The 25,992-nt window shown below is 40.5% G+C and overlaps 2 protein-coding genes across 2 annotated transcripts in view; one reads left to right on the plus strand and one right to left on the minus strand.

Annotated features, from left to right (window-relative positions):
* Window positions 1–3,739: 3,739 nt before the first annotated feature.
* LOC110984442 (LIM and senescent cell antigen-like-containing domain protein 1) lies at window positions 3,740–18,972 on the minus strand. The gene is made up of 13 exons (XM_022244647.2): window positions 18,871–18,972; window positions 17,007–17,119; window positions 16,355–16,400; window positions 15,991–16,057; window positions 13,804–13,924; window positions 13,424–13,464; window positions 12,638–12,668; window positions 11,974–12,054; window positions 10,228–10,378; window positions 9,858–9,950; window positions 7,803–7,851; window positions 7,329–7,404; window positions 3,740–6,396 (listed from the first exon to the last, which is right to left on the minus strand). Exons 2-13 carry the CDS (start codon window positions 17,111–17,113, stop codon window positions 6,264–6,266), a joined length of 996 nt encoding a protein of 331 aa, XP_022100339.1. The 5' UTR covers window positions 17,114–17,119; window positions 18,871–18,972; the 3' UTR covers window positions 3,740–6,263.
* Window positions 18,973–24,211: 5,239 nt separating this feature from the next.
* Window positions 24,212–25,992, plus strand: part of LOC110984466 (uncharacterized) — a 36,949-nt gene continuing 35,168 nt past the window's right edge. The window contains exon 1 of the mRNA XM_022244683.2: window positions 24,212–24,593. Coding sequence (XP_022100375.2) covers window positions 24,398–24,593 — 196 coding nt within the window. The 5' untranslated portion in view covers window positions 24,212–24,397. The remainder of the gene's footprint in view (window positions 24,594–25,992) is intronic.

The following is a 25,992-nucleotide window of genomic DNA, read 5'->3' on the forward strand; positions in this document are numbered from 1 at the left end:
AAATTGCTTATCTGCTTTGCTGGGCGTATTAACCCATAAAAAGTCAACATGTTTGCTCAAACCTAGGTCATTGTTGAAACGTTTTGACCTTTACACCCATTAACCCTAAAAAAGGCCGGAGCGGATTCGCCCACCCCAATTTTTTTCTGATATAGCCGCAGTGCATGTTTTTTCAGGAGGTGAACCTTAAGGATGTTTTAGAGTAACTCTTTGCGGTTATTTTGACCACACAGCTGGATTGGCATGAAATGTTCCATGGTAAAGCACATAGGCATAGCTGCTGTATCCCAGATAGCACCTTGAAAATACTTAAGGGGGTAGGGTGTCACTAACTAACTACGAGTAGTCACAGAACAAGTCACAGGTTGTTCCAAGAAGTAATTTAAACTTCTGAATATTGCTATGAACAAACCCATGCTCAATATCACTTGTTCCAACATGTACGATGACGATGTCTGGGGCCTGTCAAACTAACCATGACGTTGCAACTTCCTGATACCGTCAACTGTCCAACCACATTGCGTATGGATTGACACATCCAACAATTCACTTTGAACATTGTCCTTCAAGTACTTTTCCAGATTCAGAGGAGTGTTGCCAGAGAGGTGGTCTCCATGACCTTAAGACAAAACCAATACGTAAACATGTATTTTCTCAGCCATGGAAACAGTCTGAAAGAAAGCTTGAAATTCATAAGGGGGCCGTACTCCATTCCACCAAACTTAAGACATAGAGGCGACATGTATCATTACCTTTTTATAACGTTGCATGATTTTATAAGTTACCCTGCCTGGCCCGACTTTTATGCTCCCTCCCTAGACTGCGCTCGCCGTATCAAACCGTAGAACGAACACACCGCATCGCACTGGGCCTGTAAACCAGTTCCAAAAAGTAAGTAAGCTCTCTTTCAGTTTGCTACTTGCTTAGTCTTGCGCAGATCCATTACATTGTTTTTGGCAAATGTAGTGGCATACACTTCTGAAATCGATTTCTGCCCTTGGTGGTTGCTTTCAGTTGTTTTCAAACGGTTTCTTTCCGATGCACCAATACTTGTCTAATAAGTAATTCTTCCGAGACAAATATCACGTTTATCCCTACCCCCGAAGAAAAACCGCAAAAAAAGCAAAAACCATTGAATTTAAAAGTTTAGTGACCACATTTAAACGCCGTATGACGAAAATTCGTCATTACCAATCAAATTAATCTAAGCTGTCAATGAATCTAAGCAGTGGCGTAAATCTGTGCTGGAAATTGTAAGGGGGATTGGCAAGGCCGGGGATCACTTGCCTGGCCATGGAAATTTGAAAACTGGGATGGGGTACACAATATGCATTACATGGGGGCAATGTCCATGATATAGATTTAGACCTACATCTGTAATATGTATCAAATTTATGCAGAATCTTACATTAGATGGCATATTTATGGCTTCATAATTTTTTTCTTTTTTGTGATACTGCAAACATTTTAGTAGTTGGGAAATCCTAAAAAATTCTTCACAATCTAAATTTTTTTATTTTATTTATTTATTTTTTTGCTCATCACAAAAAGTGGTGGGATGATTCGATAGCCAATACCCCATCTCAAAAAAGTGTATGGGGGATATTGTACCCCCATCCCACTGGATTTACGTACCTAATGGAACCATTTTAAGATCGAATCATTCTTGTATCAATCACGTTACACATCGATAACATTTGTCGTAAGCATTTCCTTGTAGATTAAGTAAAAGACCAGTTGGACAGATCAAATATAGATGACACTGAATAAAAAAGTCAAGACATTTATGAATAATGTTGAAAGAAAAGAGAAACGGTGGAGAGTTATCTTTATCCGCGACCATATTTAAACTGCATTTTACAAAGTTCGACAAACTTGTCATCAAAGAATTTTTCTGAATGACAACAATCGGCGTAGACGGGTTAAAATCAATGCTCAACGAAAATGTGTGCCTATGGTTTGAATTCGATTTAACCATGGAGGAAGGACACGGTGGCAGTTTGAACTGCCCGGGCAATAACATCTGACCAATTACCGCTTTCTGGCGTGCCCAGTATGTCCATTGCCAGAAAGCAGCGAGAGCTTGCTAACGCACCTATTTCACAACCATAAGTCTCCTTTGTACCTATGACTATCTCTGCAATTTGTCGTTGGTAATCTACATCCTTAAAACTTTGTGCGTACTGAAGTAAAGGAAATTGAATATCCATGCCATCGTTGGTGCTTCGTATGATCTGACAACATCAAATTTAACGCTTGCGCAGTTGCTTGTATTAGGCCGTGTTCCCAAAGTGTTTATGTGCAGTTATTGCCCTTATCGAACGCTTTCTTCTAGACATATTTTGGGAATAAATAGCCAAGTTGTTTATAAGATTTTGTATTTTATTTGAATCATTTTAAATTTGGAATTTATACAAAACGGTTTATGAGATCTCATGATCACTCCTTGTGATGAAATACATCGTATGGATTATTGTATCAAAATTAAAAAAAAGAAAGTATATTCACGATGGCAGAATTAAATCTAATGTTTGAGATTTTTCTTCTCTATCTCCTGGTCACGGTGATGACTTGTAGTTAACTGCAAAAAAACAAAACAAACAAAACAAATAAACAAACAAAAACAAAAAAAACCACCACAAATATATTGCTAGGATATTACTGCTCCACTTGTCTTGCTAAGCTGCAGGCAGTAATCAGGCATTTTTGAATGTTTACTATTGTTCGTCTGACCGCACGGCGATGATCATCGAGCACTTTGAAGTGCCAGAATTATAACTCGTTCGGTATCCTTCCTCCATGAATTAACAGTCCCAAAATAGCAGTTCAATTGCGACACTTTGAATTCGATTCAGCTAATCTGGTGTAGTTCGTCGTTCACGTCATTTTGTTACTCCAAAACAGAGAAAGCATATCAAGGGGCAGAAATGCCAGATGCTCATAAAGCCAAGTCTAGGGGACCTGCATGGATAGAGATATGCAAAGAGGTTGTTATTACTGGACGTCAAACAGACTTCACACTCAGTTATCATTCCCAAGTGTTCAGTGCGAACGTGTCGAATCCGAGTCGACGGCAATATTTTTCATGACTGGTTTCCATTTTGCACTCCACACTTTCACGCATGACACTGTGGCTACCGAAACTAGGTTAGCTGCAAAATATTTGCAGTACCATTCCGATCCTAATGAACGATAACGTAGACACACACCAGGTAAAATGTTTTACAAGTTTAGTACTGTCGCAATAGGTGCCATGGTTGTCGCAAGGAGGGTCCAATCATTTTCCAAGGGGCAAATTACTCAGCAGCAAACTTTAATATAAGAATCCATCAGCGGTTGAAGGGGGGCAGGGATTCCGACAACTTTTAAGTAAATTTGTGTTTTATTAATATCCCTACCCACCTGTATCTTTTGTTTTTCTTCCCCAGTTTTCTTGTCTTTTGTTTTTCTTCCCCGATTTTCTTGTGTTCTTTTTGCTTTTCCAGTTTTGCCCCGCAAAGCCCTCTATGGATGCTTTATCAACGTACATGTTGGTCAACATACATATCACAGTGTATAAATGGAATTGTACGCTCATAACAATCATAGCACGATCGACAATTTAGTTAGGCAACGTCGAGTGTTTTGACTGCGTTAGGTAAATCAGTTTCCACAAATAACCACATAAGGTAAATATTATTAAGTATCCTTCAACACGCAACTGGTTATAAATAAATCGCCTCAGCCCACGATCCAAATATAAACAACAAAAGCTCGGTTTTATTGACCTTCCAATTTGACCTGTATGACTGCAGCATGCACATTGGCGAGATACGCGCATGCAGAGAGCGCATGCTTAGTGTACTCCCATTTGGACTAATCTTAACACTTTCATAGCTTTAACAAAAACAAAAAGGTAACAATATTGTTTCCAGCTCAGGTTAAACTGTTCTCTGCTAAAAGAAGCCTGCAAAACTTGCTTCACCACATAATTTGCCTATTCAAGACTTAAAACATATCAAACACACGTATAACAGTCATCGGGTATCAGAGGGCAAACTAAATGCTGCACAGTACTTCAGGTCCAAGTTCACTCTACTTTGAAAAGAATCCACAAAATATTCATTATGTTGTATGTATACACGGTAGCAAGTCCGCATAAATGAGTTGGATTTACAGCAGATAAAGTCTATGGATGTATACTCTCGATAAACGTTATACACCCCACCAAAGCTCCGACTGCCAAATTTTCGTAACATCAAAGTTGGTTCAGCTCTGCTTGAAACTACATGTGATTGAGATTTCCCATATTTCGCAAACAACCATTTTTTCACATACATGCAACACCTGACAACTTTATAGACTGATTGCGCCCGCTAAGTCACGTGACATATAGTGGGTATTAAATATTAACAAACACTACGTCCACCAAAAGCAAAGTGTTTCATAGGTATCAATTACCAAAAATAACGCGGACGGTAGGTACCGTACTCAGACTACACATGTACTGGGTACTAAACCATAACCGGACTGTATAGTTTGTAAACAACACTCAAAACACACGTTGTTATGGGTTGATACCCACTATAGGTCACGTGATTTAGCAGGCGCAATTGGTCTATTCAGACCCTGAAAAAATCGAGTGCTGAAGAGAAAAGGGCAAGACCAAAGAAAAAACATAACCAAGAGTTAAGGTGCCTCTAAGTTTAGCAAATCTTACAGGCCCATGAAAGCATTTCTCATTATCTAGACACATGATTTAATTAATATCAAAATAAAAGTCTGTATCCATTGACAACATCTTTACTAAATAACTAACATCTTTAATTTGCTTTTCTTCAAATTCACTCATTACGGCATATGGTTTCCTTAAGGCCTTTAAACGCATGAAATTAAAACAATTACAGGCTTTTAAGGTTAAAGTTACTAAAGCTCAACAAGGAATTCTCGAGCATGCAGCGTGCTTTTGGAGCATGTTGTTAAACTACATATTAAGTAACATTGCTTAAATCACCAGTAATATTTATTTGAGGCATGCATTAATATCTGAGTGCTAGTTTATTGCTATGAGCAATATTTTGCCATAAAACAAAGTACATGTACAGGCATGTATTAATAATGATCTAAAATATTAACTCAAGCCTACTTTTCATTAAAAAGTTACATTAACCATGATCTTGACTGCGTGTTAATATGCAACTAGTCAATAAGATTAGTAAATGAGATCGAAGTAAACTCTAAGCTCTTCGGATGTATAAATTTCTGTTTAAAAACGCATTTGTTACTCTTACATGAATGACCCCAAAACTGACCCCTTCCAATGATGTTCCTTCATGTACCGGTACTTACATGGCTCCACATTGCACATCTCAATGTGATTATTTCACTACTTGGCATCCAATTTGAAAAAACAAGAACTTCAGCAAAGTGCAGAGGATAAAGAGAAAGTTGTGACCGGTTTTCGTATTACCTTCTGTCACATTCATAAAGTTTGGATCAGAAATTTCCACATGATGATGAGTCTTCTAATTCAGCTAGCTTCCTGTGCCAAGATTGTTTCTAAAGGCACACTGAGCAATCAGTATGGCGACAAATGTTCAGGACAAATCGCACAACCCACAGACATATCTGTCCAGGCTTGTAATACAGTTGATCACATGTCAGATCCCAAGACAGATTATAAGTAAGAGGAGGATAAATACCGCCACAGTATAGAGAGAGAAATGGCTTCACCAAAGTGCATGTCAATGGCTGATCGCTTCACTTGAAACTGGGAGACTGATGGATGACAAGTGATTCCCCTATGAAGACTTTTGGCGCTGTGATAACAAGTTTGTCAGCTGTCTATTTACTGTCATGACTGCCCCTAAATTACCCAATCCTAACTTCCAAACATACCATGCAATACCTTAAAGACAATCACCCTGTTTGTCTCATCCTTTTCTTGTCAAACTTCTATCTTAAACTGTCTGACAACTCTAAAATTACATCACACAAAAATAGTAAGAGAGTAGATTGTTAAAATCTCTAAATCAATGTGATTTGGGAAGGGGGTGTAAATCTGGAGAATGCAGATACAATTTTTCTAAATATTCATGTTAGAAATTCCCACCTTACTAAAAAATTCTGTCTGCTGTGATCTAAATATTAAACCAGATCTTCCCTGACTATCACATGTTCAACTTTATAAGACTTCCTACTTAAACTGGTACTTCTCAGCCTACCAATGGACTCTCAATCAACTCTCTTCAGCCTCATCGCCTTCCTCCATCCTTCTCTGATGTCTACTTCTGTTCCCCTTTGCCGTATTTCTTGCTAGTGGTCTCCACTTTCTTCTGGCGTCGTTTCAGCTCATTGGGGAACTTGTCATAGCACTTCTTGCAGACAGGTTTCAGGTCAAACTCAATAAACTTACTCCTGTTGATAAGTGATATCACAGTTCAGTTACATCTTAAAAAAGTGTCATTTATTTATTGCCAGTATTAATGGTTTGTTTCTCATCAACCAGTGAATGTGATGTCCAAGCTTACAAGGTATAACTATAAATAGGAAATACATGTAAATGGTTCAGAAGCAAACAAATACAAGAAACCAAGATTTAGTAATTGCTATCCCACCTCACAAACTGAGTTGCCAGTCACCAAAGCAACTTTTGAGTTAAAGGCCTTTGAAGAATCTGACACAATGTTTATCAACACTGCAGGAACCCTCAACTTTTGTTGACCATATAATGCCCATATTCATCAGATGCTAAACTGAGTGAAACATCCAAGCAAAGAGCTTAGTTGGCTATTTACAGTTACATTAACAAAAATTACTGAATACAAAGGCCCAACATCTCATTTTGTCATATGAATGGGAATAAATATGTGCTTGGCCGGTATCAGCAGACTGGATGCGACTAACGCCAAGTACATATTTATTCCTTGTTTATTATCCTTTGTTTACATGTGTGGTTTCCTACGGAGTCTCCATGGGTGCATGCCATTGGAGAGTGCACATGTATACAAAGCATGATATCATTATGCTGTAGCCTAATGATTATTTATAATAATGTACAGGTATAACCTCATCCATTGCAAGTCCCTTGTAAAGTTGATGAATTTTCTCTTTGTATTTATTTATGTTGTTGTACTTCTTGTGTGTTTTGCATGCAAATGAAATGACTTTCCAAAATTGGATAATGAATTGAATTGGATTAAAAATTGAATTATGGTCAATTGAATTGATTGTTACATGCGTTCAGACACAAAGAACGAGGGCCAAAGAACCAAAAACTGATCACTCCTGGAAATTTCTGGAAGTAGTAAAATATCCATGTGTAGAGTGATTGAAATGACAGGACTTACTTGGCACTTAGCAGGGTATCACAGGTGCTACAGAAGAAATGATCCTCACACCAGGTCTTGTTCATGGTACACATCACTATAGGAGAAAACAGAATTTGAACCGTTTCACAAAAGGCAGATGGATTTGTCACATCTCCGTCAGCCTTATTCGTAGCAAGTACTAATTACAACAACTTATACACCCTCAGGCCTCAACGTCACATCCAACTTTTGATATTTTTTCCAACCAGGTACAATTTTATATCTTGGGCGACGGAAGTTGTGTTTGAAGATAATGGATCTTGAAGAAACTGTTGAGGCAGTAACATCACATATAGTTCACTCCTTGTTCAACTTGTTTTTCATGTTTGCTAAGCACCTACTTAGGGACTTGGCTGACAAGCAAGCCACACATTGGCAAATATTGAAATGGAGGATATGTCCTTATTAACCATATTTCTGCTAGTGATTACTGAAAGGTACTGTGATACTTACTCTCTGATGTGATGGGCTTATTGCAGTAGAAGCACATGTTGCCAAAAAGCTGAAAAAGACACAAATGGTGAATTTCACCGAAAGTATGCAGGTAGTGATGTAATCCACACACTATGAAAAACTGTGGTACAATGCTTCCACCATTAGTAGGGAGATCACTTCAGAATTGTACAGTGTCCAGTGCTTCAAAGTCAGTCAAATGATCCCTCTGTGTCCTTGTAATGTGGCAAATCAAGTCGAAGGAATTTTTGACTGTCTGTGACGATATACTATACATGTGCACAGTACATATTCCCAGAAACAATACAGACCATGTTGTATATTTGCCACTGTTCCTTCACAAGTACGTTTCCTTCACTCGGAAGTCTCTACAACCAGTCCTAAGCAGTAAGCATGTCTTTGTTCTTGTTATTTAAAGCCAATTTTTAATGTGGGTTAAAAGTATACAGAAAATTTAAGAGCAGGGGGGCACATTCAGTATACTGACTGATATGGTACTGACTGTTATGGTACTGACAGTTATGGTACTGACTGTTATGGTACTGACTGTTATGGTACTGACTGTTACGGTACTGACTGTTATGGTACTGACTGTTATGGTACTGACTGATATGGTACTGACTGTTATGGTACTGACTGATATGGTACTGACTGATATGGTACTGACTGTTATGGTACTGACTGATATGGTACTGACTGTTATGGTACTGACTGATATGGTACTGACTGTTATGGTACTGATTGTTATGGTACTGACTGATATGGTACTGACTGATATGGTACTGACTGTTATGGTACTGATTGTTATGGTACTGACTGTTATGGTACTGACTGATATGGTACTGACTGTTATGGTACTGACTGATATGGTACTGACTGTTATGGTACTGACTGATATGGTACTGACTGATATGGTACTGACTGTTATGGTACTGACAGTTATGGTACTGACTGTTATGGTACTGATTGTTATGGTACTGACTGTTATGGTACTGACTGATATGGTACTGACTGTTATGGTACTGACTGATATGGTACTGACTGATATGGTACTGACTGTTATGGTATTGACTGTTATGGTACTGACAGTTATGGTACTGACTGTTATGGTACTGATTGTTATGGTACTGACTGTTATGGTACTGACTGTTATGGTATTGACTGTTATGGTACTGATTGTTATGGTACTGACTGATATGGTACTGACTGTTATGGTACTGACTGATATGGTACTGACTGTTATGGTACTGATTGTTATGGTACTGACTGATATGGTACTGACTGATATGGTACTGACTGTTATGGTACTGACTGATATGGTACTGATTGTTATAGTACTGACTGATATGGTACTGACTGTTATGGTACTGACTGATATGGTACTGACTGTTATGGTACTGACAGTTATGGTACTGACTGTTATGGTACTGATTGTTATGGTACTGACTGATATGGTACTGACTGTTATGGTATTGCCTGTTATGGTACTGACTGTTATGGTACTGACTGTTATGGTACTGACTGTTACGGTACTGACTGTTATGGTACTGACTGATATGGTACTGACTGTTATGGTGCTGACTGTTATGGTACTGACTGATATGGAGACCATTTCTTGTATTTGTAAGAGCCACACATGCAGTATGAATTTTTACAATGCACATATTTTCAAATGCATATGGTTGGCGGAATGAAACAGATTTTCACCAGAATGTGCACAAGCCATGTTTCCTTGTGGGAGAATGGCACCAGGATATGAGAGAGGATATACTTGTGCACAGGCGTGAGAAAATCTATTCACTCCGTAAACAAGTATTCCCCCTCATTTGTGGTCAGTAGTGTGGATGAGTAGGCAATCTAACACCACTGGCACAGTTTCCCAACATTGATGCTAGTATACATAATTTTTGCAGTTTTTTGGGGAGGGGGTAATTTAGATACTACCGGCCTGGTGCATACAAACAAGTGGTATGTCAACCCAAGGGAGATCACCGCATGGTAAAAAACTCGCTCTTGATCTTCGCATTTGAAATTAGGTAGAACTGTCCCACTTACCTGGTTGTAATGTATCTCACAGTAGGCCTTGCCATTACGCTCATAGTGTTTGTGACCAAGAAATGGCTTCTCACAACGAGCACATACAAAGTGCTGAAAAATTAACATGAATTCGTCAAAATTTACTTAACGAGTATTAAGGCAGATTTGATAGTGGGTAATTCTTCAGCCCTCCATGATTATTCTCTGCCAACTAAGTCACAGAGGACACCGTAATAATCATTACAAATGTAACAAGTTTAAAACTTTCACAGCAGACTGGGCCATCTGGAGTCAAAATGAGCCATCAGGTCAAGCTAAGTCAGGCTAAGTTTGGTTGGGATGAGGTAATTCAGCTAAAGTCAGGTCAAATCTTCAAACTCTCATTTACCTCAACATGCCAGTGTTTGCCCATAGCTGTCACAATGCGTTCCTCTATCGGGCGATGACAGGCACTGCAGATTGGGATACCCTGCTTGTCATGGCATGGTAGGCAGTAAAGCTCCCCTCTCAACTCACGAGCACTGGCGGTCAATTCTTCCCTGGGTATAGAAGGAGAGTATGATCGCTTGTCAAGCTCCAACGATCATCTAGACTACATGTACATGGAGGAACACTTACGGCAGGCACATTATTACTGTTGACTCACTGCCCCTCCCCTTCCACTCGACCACACCTTCCACTTACCCACACCTTCCACTTACCCACACCTTCCACTTACCCACACCTTCCACTTGAACACACCTTCCACTTACCCACACCTTCCACTTATCCACACCTTCCACTTCCCCACCCCTTCTACTTACCCACACCTTCCACTTACCCACACCTTCCACTTACCCACACCTTCCACTTACCCACACCTTCCACTTACCCACACCTTCCACTTTCCCACACCTTCCACTTTCCCACACCTTCCACTTTCCCACACCTTTCACTTACCCACACCTTCCACTTACCCACACCTTCCACTTGACCACACCTTCCACTTGACCACACCTTCCACTTACCCGCACCTTCCACTTGAACACACCCTTCACATATCCACAACTTCCACTTTCCCACCCCTTCCACTTGAACACACCTTCCACTTGAACACACCCTTCACATATCCACACCTTCCACTTTCCCACCCCTTCCACTTGAACACACCTTCCACTTGAACACACCCTTCACATATCCACACCTTCCACTTACCCACACCTTCCACTTGACCACACCTTCCACTTGACCACACCTTCCACTTGAACACACCCTTCACATATCCACACCTTCCACTTACCCACACCTTCCACTTACCCACACCTTCCACTTGAACACACCCTTCACATATCCACACCTTCCACTTTCCCACCCCTTCCACTTGAACACACCTTCCACTTGAGCACACCCTTCACATATCCACACCTTTCACGCACCCACACCTTCCTCTTACCCACACCCTCCACTTACCCACACCTTTCACTTGACCACACCTTCCACTTACCCACACCTTACACATATCCACACCTTACACTCAACCACACCTTCCACTTACCAACACCTTCCACTTGACCACACCTTTAATACCCACACCTTCCACTTACCCACACCTTGAACACCAACACCTTCCACTTGACCACACCTTTAATACCCACACCTTTCACTTACCCACACCTTCCACTTACCCACACCTTTCACTTGACCACACCTTCCACTTACCCACACCTTACACATATCCACACCTTACACTCAACCACACCTTCCACTTACCAACACCTTCCACTTGACCACACCTTTAATACCCACACCTTCCACTTACCCACACCTTGAACACCAACACCTTCCACTTGACCACACCTTTAATACCCACACCTTTCACTTACCCACACCTTCCACTTACCCACACCTTCCACTTCTCCACACCTTCCACTTACCCACATCTTCCACTTACCCACATCTTCCACTTACACACATCTTCCACTTGACCACACCTTCCACTTTCCCACACCTTCCACTTACCCACACCTTCCACTTACCCACACCTTCCACTTACCCACACCTTCCACTTACCCACACCTTCCACTTTCCCACACCTTCCACTTACCCACACCTTCCACTTACCCACACCTTCCACTTTCCCACACCTTCCACTTACCCACACTTGCAGCAATTGAAGTGGTAGGGATGATAATGTTCCATCTTCCATTTTAAATGTTCATCCTCCTGAATCAGGCCACTGGAAAACACAAACAAGTTTAAATATTTAACAAACTACCCTCTTTAGAGAAAGCTTAACTATCCAAATGTAATGTTCAATAGTTTTTCATACATACAGTATAGATAGAAGCAGAGTACCAAGTTACATTGACTATATGTTCATTCCCAAGTAAAATACATCCCTGTGTTTCAGGACTTGTGCATCTGCCTGTCCTTGCTCTGCTTGATGTGTTGCATCAAAAGTTCCTTATAAATTTAAACATGGAACATCTCAGATGTGGACTTTTAAGACTGCAGTGCCGGTGCAGGAAAAAATCAACATGTACAACACATGTACACTAGATTAGAGTCAACTATTTTATGTAAGCTACTAGATAGATTCAGTTCCCCCACAACACATGGAGCCACCAACCCGGCATTGCTACCTTCTGGGAAACATGCTCGTTATTAACTGCATGAGATGGATTACCAGTCAGCCAGCTGTGGTGACATGCCTCAATCCAATTGTATTTGCATGTACATGTATTTGAAGGAATACAATGTGAAACTAATTTAAAAGAAAACAAAACCAGGACAAATTGGAAGACTGAGAAAGTACTCACTGGCATCTGAAGCAGATGTACTTGCCACTACCTGGATGAGACAGACAATGACTACAAGTAAATTTCCAGTAATTTGCAATGGAGTACTCCTTTTAATTATATCTTTTATATGTATGTGTGTCGCACTTGTCTAGCTCCTAGACTCAACATTAAGATTCCATTTGATGCACTTGCTTGTACAATTGCCTGAATATTATGATCCAGTGATAGTTGTTAGTTTAAATTATACTTCATAATGTGTCAAGCTGAATGGGCCTATCATTGGTAAGTACATGTATTGCGTCTTTGCTGAAAAAGAAACTTCCAACCTTTATGTACATAACAACGTCCAACTGTACGTACACAACATTCTAGTTTGGCTATGGAGTACTTTTTAACCAAGCTCTCTGCCAAACATTAAACCAGTTGGGAATATGGACACTGCATGGTAGATGCACAACAGTAGGTGTAAGATTAAAAAAACGATTAAGACTTCAGACACCTCAGTTTTGTAAAAAAAAAAGTTGGAAGGAAGTGCGTGAAAAGTTGAGTACGTTTGTCATAACACATTGATTTTTATTAATCATTGATGTTCTGAATTTATAATTTTCTTTTGTAATCTTACCTTTGTGCATTTACTGTCCAATGCCCTAGCTTTGTTCCTTTCCAATCAGTTCAATATTTGGTAGAGAACTTTGCACTCAAAAAGTACGAGACAACACCACTGCAACATTTATAAACATTTTCAGAACTATTTAGAGCTCATCCTGTCTGCCACATCTAGATAACCTTCAAGAAACTGCTAACCTGCTGCCTTTTCCTTCAGATGACAGGGTCGGCAGAGAGCTCTGTAAGAAAATAAACAGGAACCCAAAGGTTACAAGAAATTATCTCATTTTCAAGTCTACTGATTTCACCACTGTACACAATGGGTCAGGTTTAATAAAGTCATGCCATAATCACTTTGGTCAAATACAATAAATCCTCAAACCTTGCTGCCAACTCTATGTTTAGCAAATTGAGTTGATTAGAGAGTATTCAAGACAGTTCCTACTCTGCAGATATGATGCTTCTTAAGATAGGCTTTCAACAAAGACTTTAATTAGGGAGAGGATAAAAGGTGAAAACCCCCTTCAGATATTTGGTAACCAAGTGCATATTTGTTATGATTTGTCCAGAATTCCCACCTTCCTCTGTTCTTGACGAACCCTGTATCTGCCAACACAGCATTGCATAATTCACAGCGGAAGCATTCAGCATGCCAGTTATTGTTCATTGCCTTGATCACTCGACCAATCACAAATTCACCTGGATTCATCAATGTCAGAGAAAAGAATGCTTGTTAGAAAAAAGCAGTGCTCACGTTTGATAATGTTGCCCATGCAAACTTGTAAAAGCACAACTAGGTTCAAATAAACACTCACACAACTTATTATCTGGCCCCAGTATTAAATGACCCACCAATTACATGTACTTGGGGAAGTATCCCATAATAGTGCATAACCATGGCAGCTTGAACATGGTGAAGGAAAGTTGTCCCCATTCTTAATACTTCACCTCTTGATCTGATCTTGGTACTTTGGGTTACCTATGACAGTTGATTACCACACCTTGCACGTGCCCACCTAAAGCTTTGATGACACCACAGATAAATGCAAGTAAAGTAATTAAATTCACTTCTAGTGACTAACATAATTTACATCAGGCACTTACCACTAGCTTTACATACCCAGGTTATTTAGAGTCTCCAACCGATGTGTATGCCTTATCCTTGGCATCCCTACTGAAGCTAATTATCTTGGAGGGCCACATCTGAGCTATTTTTTTTTACTTTCTATGACTGGTTTATATGTTTTCAGCAATGTTTAATTACATGTAGATATTCCCGATGGCCCCCTTTAATGGTGGAAAGCATTGTGTTGGGCATACTGTCAAAAACAGTACCTCTGTTTAACAGCCATCACAATATTTACTCTAAAGGTCACTGCAAATGACAAGTGATAGCATTATCATGATCACTAGATTTGTCTATTCGGTTCGTAAGTGTGACGTCACTTCAGTTTAAACCATGCCCACTGCACACGTGCACTGCACATAGAGTTACATGCATTGATTGCCATTTACGTGGAACCGGAAGTTAACATGCAACTTAAGGGATTGTCCAATGGGAGCCTGCGAATCGTGGCGCGTCCGCCTTTGTGACGAAGTCACTTACGAACCAGATACATGTAGTTTTCAATGCAACACGTAGCTACCCTGGCAATATCCTTGGGTTTCAAGGCCTGCTGTGATAGCGTTCCAGCAAAATATAGTATGTAAAGGTACTACGGGACACTCTTTCCCCCAAATCAGCCATCACTGCATTAGGAAAGTGTTTAACTACATGTAGCAATCCCACATCATACGTTTGACAATGAGACTTATTTTCATGTAATTTAACGATGACTTCTTCTTTATCAAATGGCATAATGGTCACAGGTGCAGTTGTTGTCATACACATCCAGCAGTAGGTCCACGTTTTCTCATACTTGCATGTAACAAAAGCTTTTGGCCTGCCTACATGTACATTGTGATTACTGTTTTGTGGCACTGCAGCTCATGGCTGTGACATGTTATGTACATGTACAATGTACCTCAGATCATGTGGACAAGTGAGAGTGCTCTATACCCTGGACTTTTGTGACGAGACATATCTTCAATTAAATACCTAAATACTCCCTTCTGCAGCCAATTTTACAGAATGTAGTATGACTTTGAATCCTGCATAAGCCTTGGACCACAATTTTTTGCTGCAGCTGTGCTAAATACATGTACATTCAATTTTACAAAAAGTAGCTAAACAGCTTTTCCAACGGCCATTCCTTTGCAATATCACAGCAGCCATCAAACAGTCACTGAATTACCTTCGCTTAACATTTTGAAAAGTTTTTTGTTTTCACTGGAACTGGTCAGAAAGTCTCAAGGTTTTCTCACAACCAAAGTAGTTTTTCATTACCTTCTCAAACAAAGCTTTACGTTTTCTAAGCTCAGCTATGATGAACTTTAACTATCCAGAACCTACATGTACACCACCTAAATTGCCATCTAAATTGATTGCGTAAGTTACACCATAATTTGTTGCGCAATTGGAATCGCTCTTAATTTATTGCTAAGATAGACAAAGAACCGCGGCATAAATGACATTACGCCTTTGCGAAAAGTTGTGTGAAATCAGCAGCCAGAGTGCCATGCCTTGGCTACATCACTGCTTTTCATAAACTGGGCAATATATCCTAGGTAGTGTGGACATGCAATCCATGTTTCTGTGATCCACTAGTCAGACATGGGTCAGCTGCCTCATCAAAAAAGACAATCTGAGTCTTTGGGATGCTTACCACATTTCCCACAGCAAGGGGCAAACAAAACCTGGAAGTCATGCTCACAATATCTCCTGCCCTCAAACTGAAATATAACAACAAAATCAACATTGTTATATTAATAATATTGTCTACTAAACTGTTCATAACATAAATGTACATGTATACATGTATACTTGTACATGTAGCGTAATGAACAAGGAAGTTACCTTATTTTCTTGATACTCTTTCTCAGTTTCAGGGACAAGAATGTAAAATAATGGTTAATACATGGATTGAACTTTTGAATTTCAAGCATTTACATATGGAGGACAAAAAAATTTGAATTACGAGATTTCATTACCACAAAACCATTATCTCAACAAAACCTCTTTAAAAGTACCTCAAAAAATGTCCCCTCTGGAAAGGGCCGGAAACACTGCGCACATCTGTACAAAGACAAAAACAGGATTTACCGCTGACTTCAAAACACTTGAAAATGGATAAAATTGCTGTACAAGTTTGTGTGCTGGAAAATCATGCAAACTTCTGTACATTTTCCCACTATGCAAGCTTCTAGAAATCATATAAATTGTAAGGGTGGACATGTTAATATTGTTTCACCATTTCTATACATACATGTAATTTCAAATTCATTTATTCATGACGAAAATATACATAAAATGTTTAAATTTGTTTATAGAAAGCAGTGGATGCATGCATGACATGGTGCAGGTTTTTCTGTCCTGTACCAAAACTGTGAACATATTTTGCTGGTTTAAAGCTTACACTGAAAATAAATATGTAGTTGTATTGTTTTGACATTACTGCAGAATTGGATGTTTCTTAGTGTCACAGTTGGAATAGTTTGTGTAAAATGCTTGTGTCGAGTGCTCATGCTTTGCACTATAATGCATGTCTCATTTCCTTGATTACTGATGTGAATAAGACTTCTTTGTTCTTATTTTTACCTCAGTAAGGTGAGGTTTTAATGCAGTGTAAGCTTCAAAATACATGTACATGTAAGTACAGATCATGTACAAAACTGAACTTACACGAAGCATTCCTCATGCCACATCTCCCCACTGGAGTTAACAATCTTCTCATCCTGACGGAAACCATCATTGCAACGAGTGCAAATGGCTACTCCACCTAACGACATTGTCAACTGTAAACAGAATGATGAAGAACCATGGTTTTTACATGTACATGTACAGAGATAAAAGCTTGGGATGCCCTTACCTTTAGGATTCCTCTCATACAAGAATTCATACCACATTATACCACCAAAAAGTTACTTCAAAAAAGGGAGAGCTACAAGGTACATGTAAGAATAGATACTGAGAACAAACGAGAGCTTTTCCTATTTAAATAATACTTCATAACATTCCTGTGAGTAAACTTCTATACTGCATGTACATATAGGTATTAGTTTAATGTATAAATAAACAAGGAGCCATATTTATGGCAAATTTATAAGATATCAATTTTACTTGAGTTTGTTTCATGAGATCCAAAAAAGTTCAGCAAGTTCATACAATTTGCCCTCTGCTGTCATGTCATTTTAATGTATCACGTGATATCACCAGAATTTATGGACTTGGTGAAGCATGAAAGGTTAGTGGGGCTCTTTTCTTATGTAATGAAGTTCCAAATTTTCATTCATTGTTTACGCCCAACTGCATGAATCTGAACAAAAAGTAGCGGTGGATCCATTTTTTTTGTTTCTCTTCCTCGTTCTGAAGACGGGCTCAGTTTACAGGATTCCCCAAGTTAGAGAATTCAGGTAATTAAATGGGAAGAGGTTGACATCAGGGACAGGGTGGGTGGAGGTGGAGATATGGGGTTGTCACTGAAGATGGTGATGATGGGTTGGAAATAACACGGAATGTGGAAGAGATTTACATTTCCGCTGTTGATGTATTCATGCATCGTGCTTGGTTGGTCAAAGCGCAATTGCAGGGTTGAAGAATTTGCAGATAAAGACACCCCCAGCACCATTTTTGGGTAAGAAAACCCAATGTTAACTGGCTATATAAATATTTCTTGTGTAGTGTTCAATCGCCAACCGAGACTGCAAAGAATGCACTGCCAGCAGCTTAGATTTAGGAACTTATGCACGCATAGGCAGTCCAACCCTCTAAAAAGTAAAAGCTCCTCGGCATAAACAGAAGTGACTTTTCCTTGTGAATTTCTATGATGAAAGACTGTGAGTTGTGAAAATAAATTCTTCCAAAGATTGGAACTGAAAACCTATTCTGGGAATATAAACTAGCCAAAACCTCAGATTCAAGCGGAAAGAGGATGTAACAGGCCCACAGGAACATGAGGAAAGAGTTTCACACATGTATATGGATGCCACTTGACACCCTGTGCGCAAACCTTATGGGACTGGACTCAAAAAATTTTAAATGTTTTCTGAGTAAACAGCTGCATTTTTTCCTCTTAAACTGAACATTTCTGGACATGTTTTTCCTTTCAGAGGGCTAGCTAATACTACATGTAGGTCAATGTTGTAGGGAATAATTTATGGCGTCCATGTATTATGCTTATGGAACTCTTCCCGGCCTACAATATGCACAAAATAACCAGATTTGCACAATATGTAGGCGTACGGAGGAAATGGCCGGTTTCCATTACATGTAATAAAAACGGCAGACTGCGGCTGGCCGGATTTGATGATGTTTGCGTACGGTATGCTAGGAATGTGCAGCGTACTGTCACTGCCCCGCGTTGTGTGTACGAACACAGCGCAAGCAAACCCACGAATTTGTACACATAAACATGGGCCAGTTGCAGAGCATCTAAACTTAAGTTGAAGAAGACAATACATTTGATGACACCTAAGGAATATACTGTTTCCTACCAAATTATCGATTCGGGTTCATTGCGATGAAAATGTGATAATTGTTAACTTACTTTCTGGGCCGTCACAGGCTCCAATCTGTGCTTCGAAAACTACATGCAGTTTGATCAAATACGTGAACTCTGGCGCCCTCTTGTGGGAAATATGTCGTAAACTCCCCACACAATGAACTCGTGGGTATCTGGCTTTCACTTTCAGTTCCCCCTTGTGCGGGACGTATCTTTTTTTTCCTGTTGACAAGATTGTGGAGGTATTTAGAGTGTGCATGGATTTAGTGTTTAGTGATTTAGTGTTTTAGATTAATTTATTAATTTTTGTGTATAGGAAACTTAGGGATTATGAGGGAAAATGCGTAATAGCTAAAGACCGTATCCCGCCATATGCTTTGAGCCACCAAATACTTAAAAAGCTTAAGCCATCATTTCAATACAATAAGATAAAAAATAATACATACGAGAACCCATGATTTCCGTGTTTTACTCTCACCGATTTTTCTGCCGACACATTTAGACACTTATGATATCTTATTAGGAGTCATCCATAAAGTACGTAGGTACGCGAAGGGGAAGGGGGTTGATGCCTTGGCGTACACCATGCATACAGAAGGGAGGAGGTTGATGCCATGGCGTACACCATGCATACAGAAGGGAGGGGGTTGATGCCATGGCGTACACCATGCATACAGAAGGGAGGGGGTGATGCCATGGCGTACACCATGCGTAGGGGGGGGGTTGATGCCATGGCGTACACCATGCATACAGAGGGCAGGGGGCTGATGCCATTGCGTACACCATGCTTACAGAAGGGAGGGGATGATGCCATTGCGTACACCATGCGTACGGGGGGGGGGTTGATGCCATTGCGTACACCATGCTTACAGAAGGGAGGGGATGATGCCATTGCGTACAAACGGGGGGCTGATGCCAATGCGTACATACGGGGGGCTGATGCCAATGCGTACATACTGGGGCTGATGCCATCGCGTACATACGGGGGGCTGATGCCAATGCGTACATACGGGGGGCTGATGCCAATGCGTACATACGGGGGGTGGAGGCCAATGCGGACATAGGGGGGGGGGTTGATGTCATTGCGTACATACGGGGGGCTGATGCCAATGCGTACATACGGGGGGTTGATGCCATTGCGTACATACGGGGGGGGGGTTGATGCCATTGCGTACATACAGGGGGCTGATGCCAATGCGTACATACGGGGGGCTGATGCCATTGCGTACATACGGGGGGCTGATGCCAATGCGTACATACGGGGGGCTGATGCCAATGCCTACATAGGGGGAGGGGTTGATGCCATTGCGTACATACGGGGGGCTGATGCCAATGCGTACATACGGGGGGCTGATGCCAATGCGTACATACGGGGGGCTGATGCCATTGCGTACATACGGGGGGGGGGGGGGGTTGATGCCATTGTGTACATACGGGGGGCTGATGCCATTGCGTACATACGGGGGGCTGATGCCAATGCGTACATACGGGGGGCTGATGCCAATGCCTACATAGGGGGGGGGGGGTTGATGCCATTGCGTACATACGGGGGGCTGATGCCAATGCGTACATACGGGGGGTTGATGCCAATGCGTACATACGGGGGGCTGATGCCATTGCGTACATACGGGGGGTTGATGCCAATGCGTACATACGGGGGGCTGATGCCATTGCGTACATAGGGGGGGGGGTTGATGCCATTGCGTACATACGGGGGGCTGATGCCAATGCGTACATACGGGGGGCTGATGCCAATGCCTACATACGGGGGGGGTTGATGCCATTGCGTACATACGGGGGGCTGATGCCAATGCGTAGGGTACGTACAGGTAATATAGGACTGTAGGTAATATGGGACGAATGAATTAAAATCGGCGCTTCCTCCGCTGTAAACATTCACTGGCACGAAACAACGCCCTCAATGCTTGTTATAGAGACTAGCCATCACTTCCAAACATGGAGGAGTTGTAGGCCGAGTTCGGGCGGCTAGTTCCCGTATGTTTACGAACAGCTCAATTGGTTGTTCGTGGGTCGGCTGCTCGAACGCCGGGAACAAACAACCGGTTATCGCTGGTAGTTAGTGACAAGCAACATGCAACATGGCGGCGTCCATGTAGGGTACGTCATTCGAGAGTTAATGTTTGGATGGGCTGGTTTCTTTTCTATATAAACAGGAACATTCATTTTTGTGTTACGGAAAATAATTAATGTTAATTTTGCAAACTTCCTATTGTCTATGGCTTTGGAAGCCATCTCTCTACTTTTTACAGCTGTTCAAAAATCAAAATCTCACGAGTTTTTTCCGTTTGTTCCTGTAAAACCCTGATGAGGAGGTGGTGTGTGATCCTGTTCCGAGAACAATGTTCTTGAGTCGTATTCCCGCCGTTCGAGCGCGAGAACAAGAAACCCGTGTCAAGAACAGGCCGCCCGAACTCGACCTTAGATTTTAGTGAATCTCACGGAAAAAGTTCATTAAAAATTAAAACTTGACAAGGTATGTGACGTTAGTGGTATTTGTTGCTGATCGATATTTCACCAAATATGCTTAAACTGTAAAACTGTCTGTGGATATGCTGAATTCCTGGCCTTTTTTAGCGATTTTATGAAGTCTTTTGAGCTACGTCAGCGTGTGGTATCCTGTGTATAATAATAAAGCATTGAATGCGAGCTCCGCTATCACAACGAGGTGCAGGTAATAATCCAATATGGCGGACAGGATTTGTTTGCCTGTTAAATTTGGGTAAATACATAGAGTTTGATGTTAACTTTTCTGTTTGTTTAAGCATATAATTAGTGATATTAATTCAGAATCGAGTTAGGTTTTGTGGATATTATTTATTTTGCTGTCCTTTTTATTCAGATGCCAGTCAAATGTTCGGAAATTACGCCGGGCTTTATGGTTGTCTGAAGACATACAGGTGGACATCAATGCATGTAGAGCCAAAGACATGGTCCTGACAACAAATTACAGGCTTGCATAGGCAATTATAATGTAACCAAAACAGCATTCAACAATATTTCAGGTGTGAAATAAAAGTTTTGGCATACATGTCACGATACGATGCATGTGTTTATACACTTTTTATCTTGATTCCAAGTATGACGAGGCAATTTGAATTAATTTATGAAACGGCATTTTTAAAGTGAGATAATTACACGTCTTGTCTAAGTTTTATGTATAAAGATGTCAAAGGACGCTTTTTATATACATTAAACATATCAAATAAGTGAAATTGGATGTGTTAATATTTCCCAGTTGTGCAAAATAATTATAATGTCATTACATTGTCTTAGAATCAGTGTCCCATATTACACTCACAGTTCCACATTACCTGCACACGCCGTCTCATACTGCCTTTGGTGATTACGTCGTACTTTGCATCTTCACTGTTGTCATGGCTCGAACGGTGGGAACGTACACGACTCAAAAACACTTTTCTCGGAACAGGATCACACACCACCTCCTCGTCAGGGTTTTACAGGAACACACGGAAAAACTCGTGAGAGTTTGATTTTTGAACAGCTGCAAACATGGCAAAAAGTAAAGTGATGGCTTACAAAGCCAAAGACTATAGGAAATTTTTCAAAAGTAACATTAATTATTCTTCATAACACAGAAATGAATGTTCCTGAAAAGAAAAGAATTCAGCCCAGTTATCCAAACATTAACTCTCGAATAACGTACACGGATGCCGCCATGTTGCATGTTGCTTGTGACTAACTACCTGCAATAACCGGTTGTACGTTACTGGCGTTCGAGCGGCTGATCCAAGAACAACAAATCAAGCTGTTCGTGAACATACGACAACAAGCCGCCCGAATTCAGCCCGTATGAGCCTCGAGCTGGACCACGAGAGGGCGCAATTTTCCTCGCAACAGAGGCGCTTTTTGTCGGAACTGCACTTCGCTGATTCACGAATGACTATGAAATGCAGGCGTTACGGTCGCTTCGCTACCAACAAAATGAACACTCCAATATAACCGTTGAGGGGGTGATTCTGCTTAAGGCTGAACCGGCATTGTCAAAGCCTACAGATGCCGGGGACAATACGTGCGAACCGCACTTTTACAACTCACGTTTAGTCAACATACAAATTTAGATTACGTCATATAGTTAACAATGTTATGGAAAAACTGCATTTCAACTGCAGTCAACTGCACTGATTTTGATATTGGAATGTAGAGTAAAAAGTTGTAAAGCTACGAAACTGTGTTCGGAAAGTGATCCAAGTTTTCCTTTAATCCGGGGGTTTTATACTTTTACAGAAAAAGTATTGTAGAACAACATAATGTTAGGCCCTAATGTGTGCGTGTTTCCTAGGTTATTAAATGTCACATTCCAATCGGTTGGGGAAGGTTCTCGATATAGGCCTACCCCGTTGGTCTTCCTGACCAGGCCCATGAATTATGCCTGCGTATAGTGTGGTATTGGGGGATGAGAGAAATTGTTGGTAAAATAAGTCACCTATAATGCCTTTGCTAGTCCCTACTGCACTACTGTACAGATAGCTGGGAAGGTCAACTATTACGGGATTAATGACGTCGTTTGTGTTGAGCAGTCATTAAGTAGCGTTCATTTGAACAATAACACGGGTTTAGCGTTTTAGTGACACGTGCGCACAGAGGTAAATGCAATAATTTGGTAGTGTGTAAACCAACAATGTTTTGCGCGTCTCAGTGCCTGCGCATGCGCATGCCTAAAACAGCCGAATCGTCCAAAAAGGTTTGCAACCTCGGGCTGAACACGGTCAAAAACAATTGGTGCTTCTTAATTAAACGTGGATGCTTTGGAAATTTAGATGCTTTCTCACTTTGGATGAAAGGAGATTCCGAATGACAGCTTTATGTTGGGAAAAGTGTTCCAATTTTAAAAATATTATTCGGATTTAACAATTTTCTTCCAATCTTAAAAAATGTTTGGGCTTTGAGAAAATGTTTGATTTGTAAAATCATATTTGAATTTTGAAAATATGTTCACTCTTTAAAAACTTATTCCAATCTAGAAAACGTGTTCCGTATAATATAAATGCATCCTCTCTTTAAAAATTTATTGGAAATTAAAAAAAAAAGGAATTGCATCTTTAAAATTTTGTTCGGTTTAAAAAAAATGCATTCCAAAAGTCAAAAATACCATCTTTTAAATATGACATTCGTTTTAAAAAAACATTCGATTTTTGAAAACACGTTCGATTTTGAAAAAAAAGGCATTCCGACCCGTTTAGCAAAATATGTTCCAAACTTTTTGACCCAAATTCTGCTTTGTACGTAATTCCCTCGCACAATGTTGTACGAGCGGTGGGCTGGCATGTCCTCGGTGGTGCGTACGTCGATTAGACTCGTTTTTTTCATTCAGTAAATGGGACTCTGTTAAAGGCACACGATCTTTACGGCTCTTAACTGCCCAGTATAGGACCGTGCTTTCACCGGTAATGACGTGGGATGACAGGTAATGCATCACAGGCGCTTGCTAATGCATTGACGTATAGGCCTACCCCTCCAACGGGCCTGCTTGCGCATTCCTTGCTCCGACGTGCCATATTACGGATGCAGTAGTGTGTCTCTAGCAGGGAAGATGTCAGCGAATGGTCCACCTTTTGGTCCCATCCTTCCATCCCTAAGTGGGTGTTATCGTAGCCTGAGAGAGGCCATTGCCGTGGTGGTCTGTTTCAGCTTAGCCTCGTCTACACAACCACTGCCGTACCACCATCCTTTGGCCTTGCCAGCTACCGTAGCAGGATTACATACTGACGCTTCTACCACGCCCGCAGGTACGCCTCAAGGTTGTCAGATAATCCCTTACAGGACCCAAGTGTTCAAAGTTCACGATGTTAATCATGGAAGAAGGAAAACATTTCCTTTTTCAGACTAATGTTTGGCTTGTGTAGTGCCTGACCAAGACTTGCATCCTGACTATTTCTAATACCACCACATTTACCGATGCTAGAACTAGCAATAGCACTAGCAGTTTACAATGGTTTTTAAAGACACTTGCAAAGACATTGCAAAGACGTGTATACATTATTACTGCATTGCAGCGGTCAGAATTTCCGATTCTGTTTTGTCAATGTACTCCTTGGGTCTATAGAAACTGCCAGGTAAACTTTGAGAGAAAAAAGTCTCTAGGGCACTTATTATGTGTTTATTTGTTATGTGTATATGCGTTGAAATGGAAACTTGTGTTTTGCCTCTACAACGACTAACTCTATGCGCATTGTCATGATGCTGTGGGCATATATATTTTCTGAGATGGCTAGGTTCGCCGGTTGGCTTACGTAAGTAGAAAATCTGAAGGTTTGTTGAACTAGTTTTCGAAACGGCAGTACATTGCCGTTTCAAAAAACCACTGCAGTGGTTAGTTTTCTTTTCCTAGACCAACTCAGGTACGTGATTTAATATAATACGACCCTTGGAACATTTCAAATTTGACATGAAATGGACAAAATATGTGGAAATGGAGATGCCGTCACGTTTTTCATTTCAAAATAGTTGTATTTCTTTCATAATCTCAAATAAACACATGTGGCACTGTAGTTTCCCGAACTTACACACAATTCCAGGTTGATTGCTACTGCGAAGTGAGTTTTAATTAGCCTTACCTGAAATCCTTAACAACTCTTCAACAGTTTTCAACTGTCCTCTCCGATTTACCCATGTTGGTGATTGTTAGTATGTAGGACACTAAGCGAAGGACAGTGTTAAATTATAGTCTGACTACAAGCTTTATACCTCAAGGAACCAAGTATAGCTTCACGTATCTTTTGTCTGGCATTTTATTATTCCCTTTTTATTATTGCACCCTCCTTCGACGTTGACGACTCACTTCCTTCACATCAGAGACTGAAAGAGTTATTTTCCATCCATGCGCAAAATTGTCATGGCGACAAAAACCAACGTAACCAGCACAGCCATTATTTGAGCGCAGTCAATTTGAACGTGCATACACAGTTTCCAAAATCGGGTATTGAAAAAGCTACTTAATTTGAAGTAGTGCAATGAAAAAATTAATGCCATGGCTGATTAAACTTTATGAGTAGATAAAGCTGGTTTAAGTGGAAAAATCGCTTGTCAGATCGCAAATGGCTCGCGAAGTTGCTTAATCTATCTTAACCTTGAATTTTTCCAGCTTTCAACTTCAATAAAATGTTTCATACACACAAGATTTTTTAA

The sequence above is a fragment of the Acanthaster planci genome, linkage group LG14 (assembly GCF_054643075.1).
Source record: "Acanthaster planci isolate LZ-2023a linkage group LG14, COTS_SCS, whole genome shotgun sequence".
Classification (NCBI taxonomy): domain Eukaryota; kingdom Metazoa; phylum Echinodermata; class Asteroidea; order Valvatida; family Acanthasteridae; genus Acanthaster; species Acanthaster planci.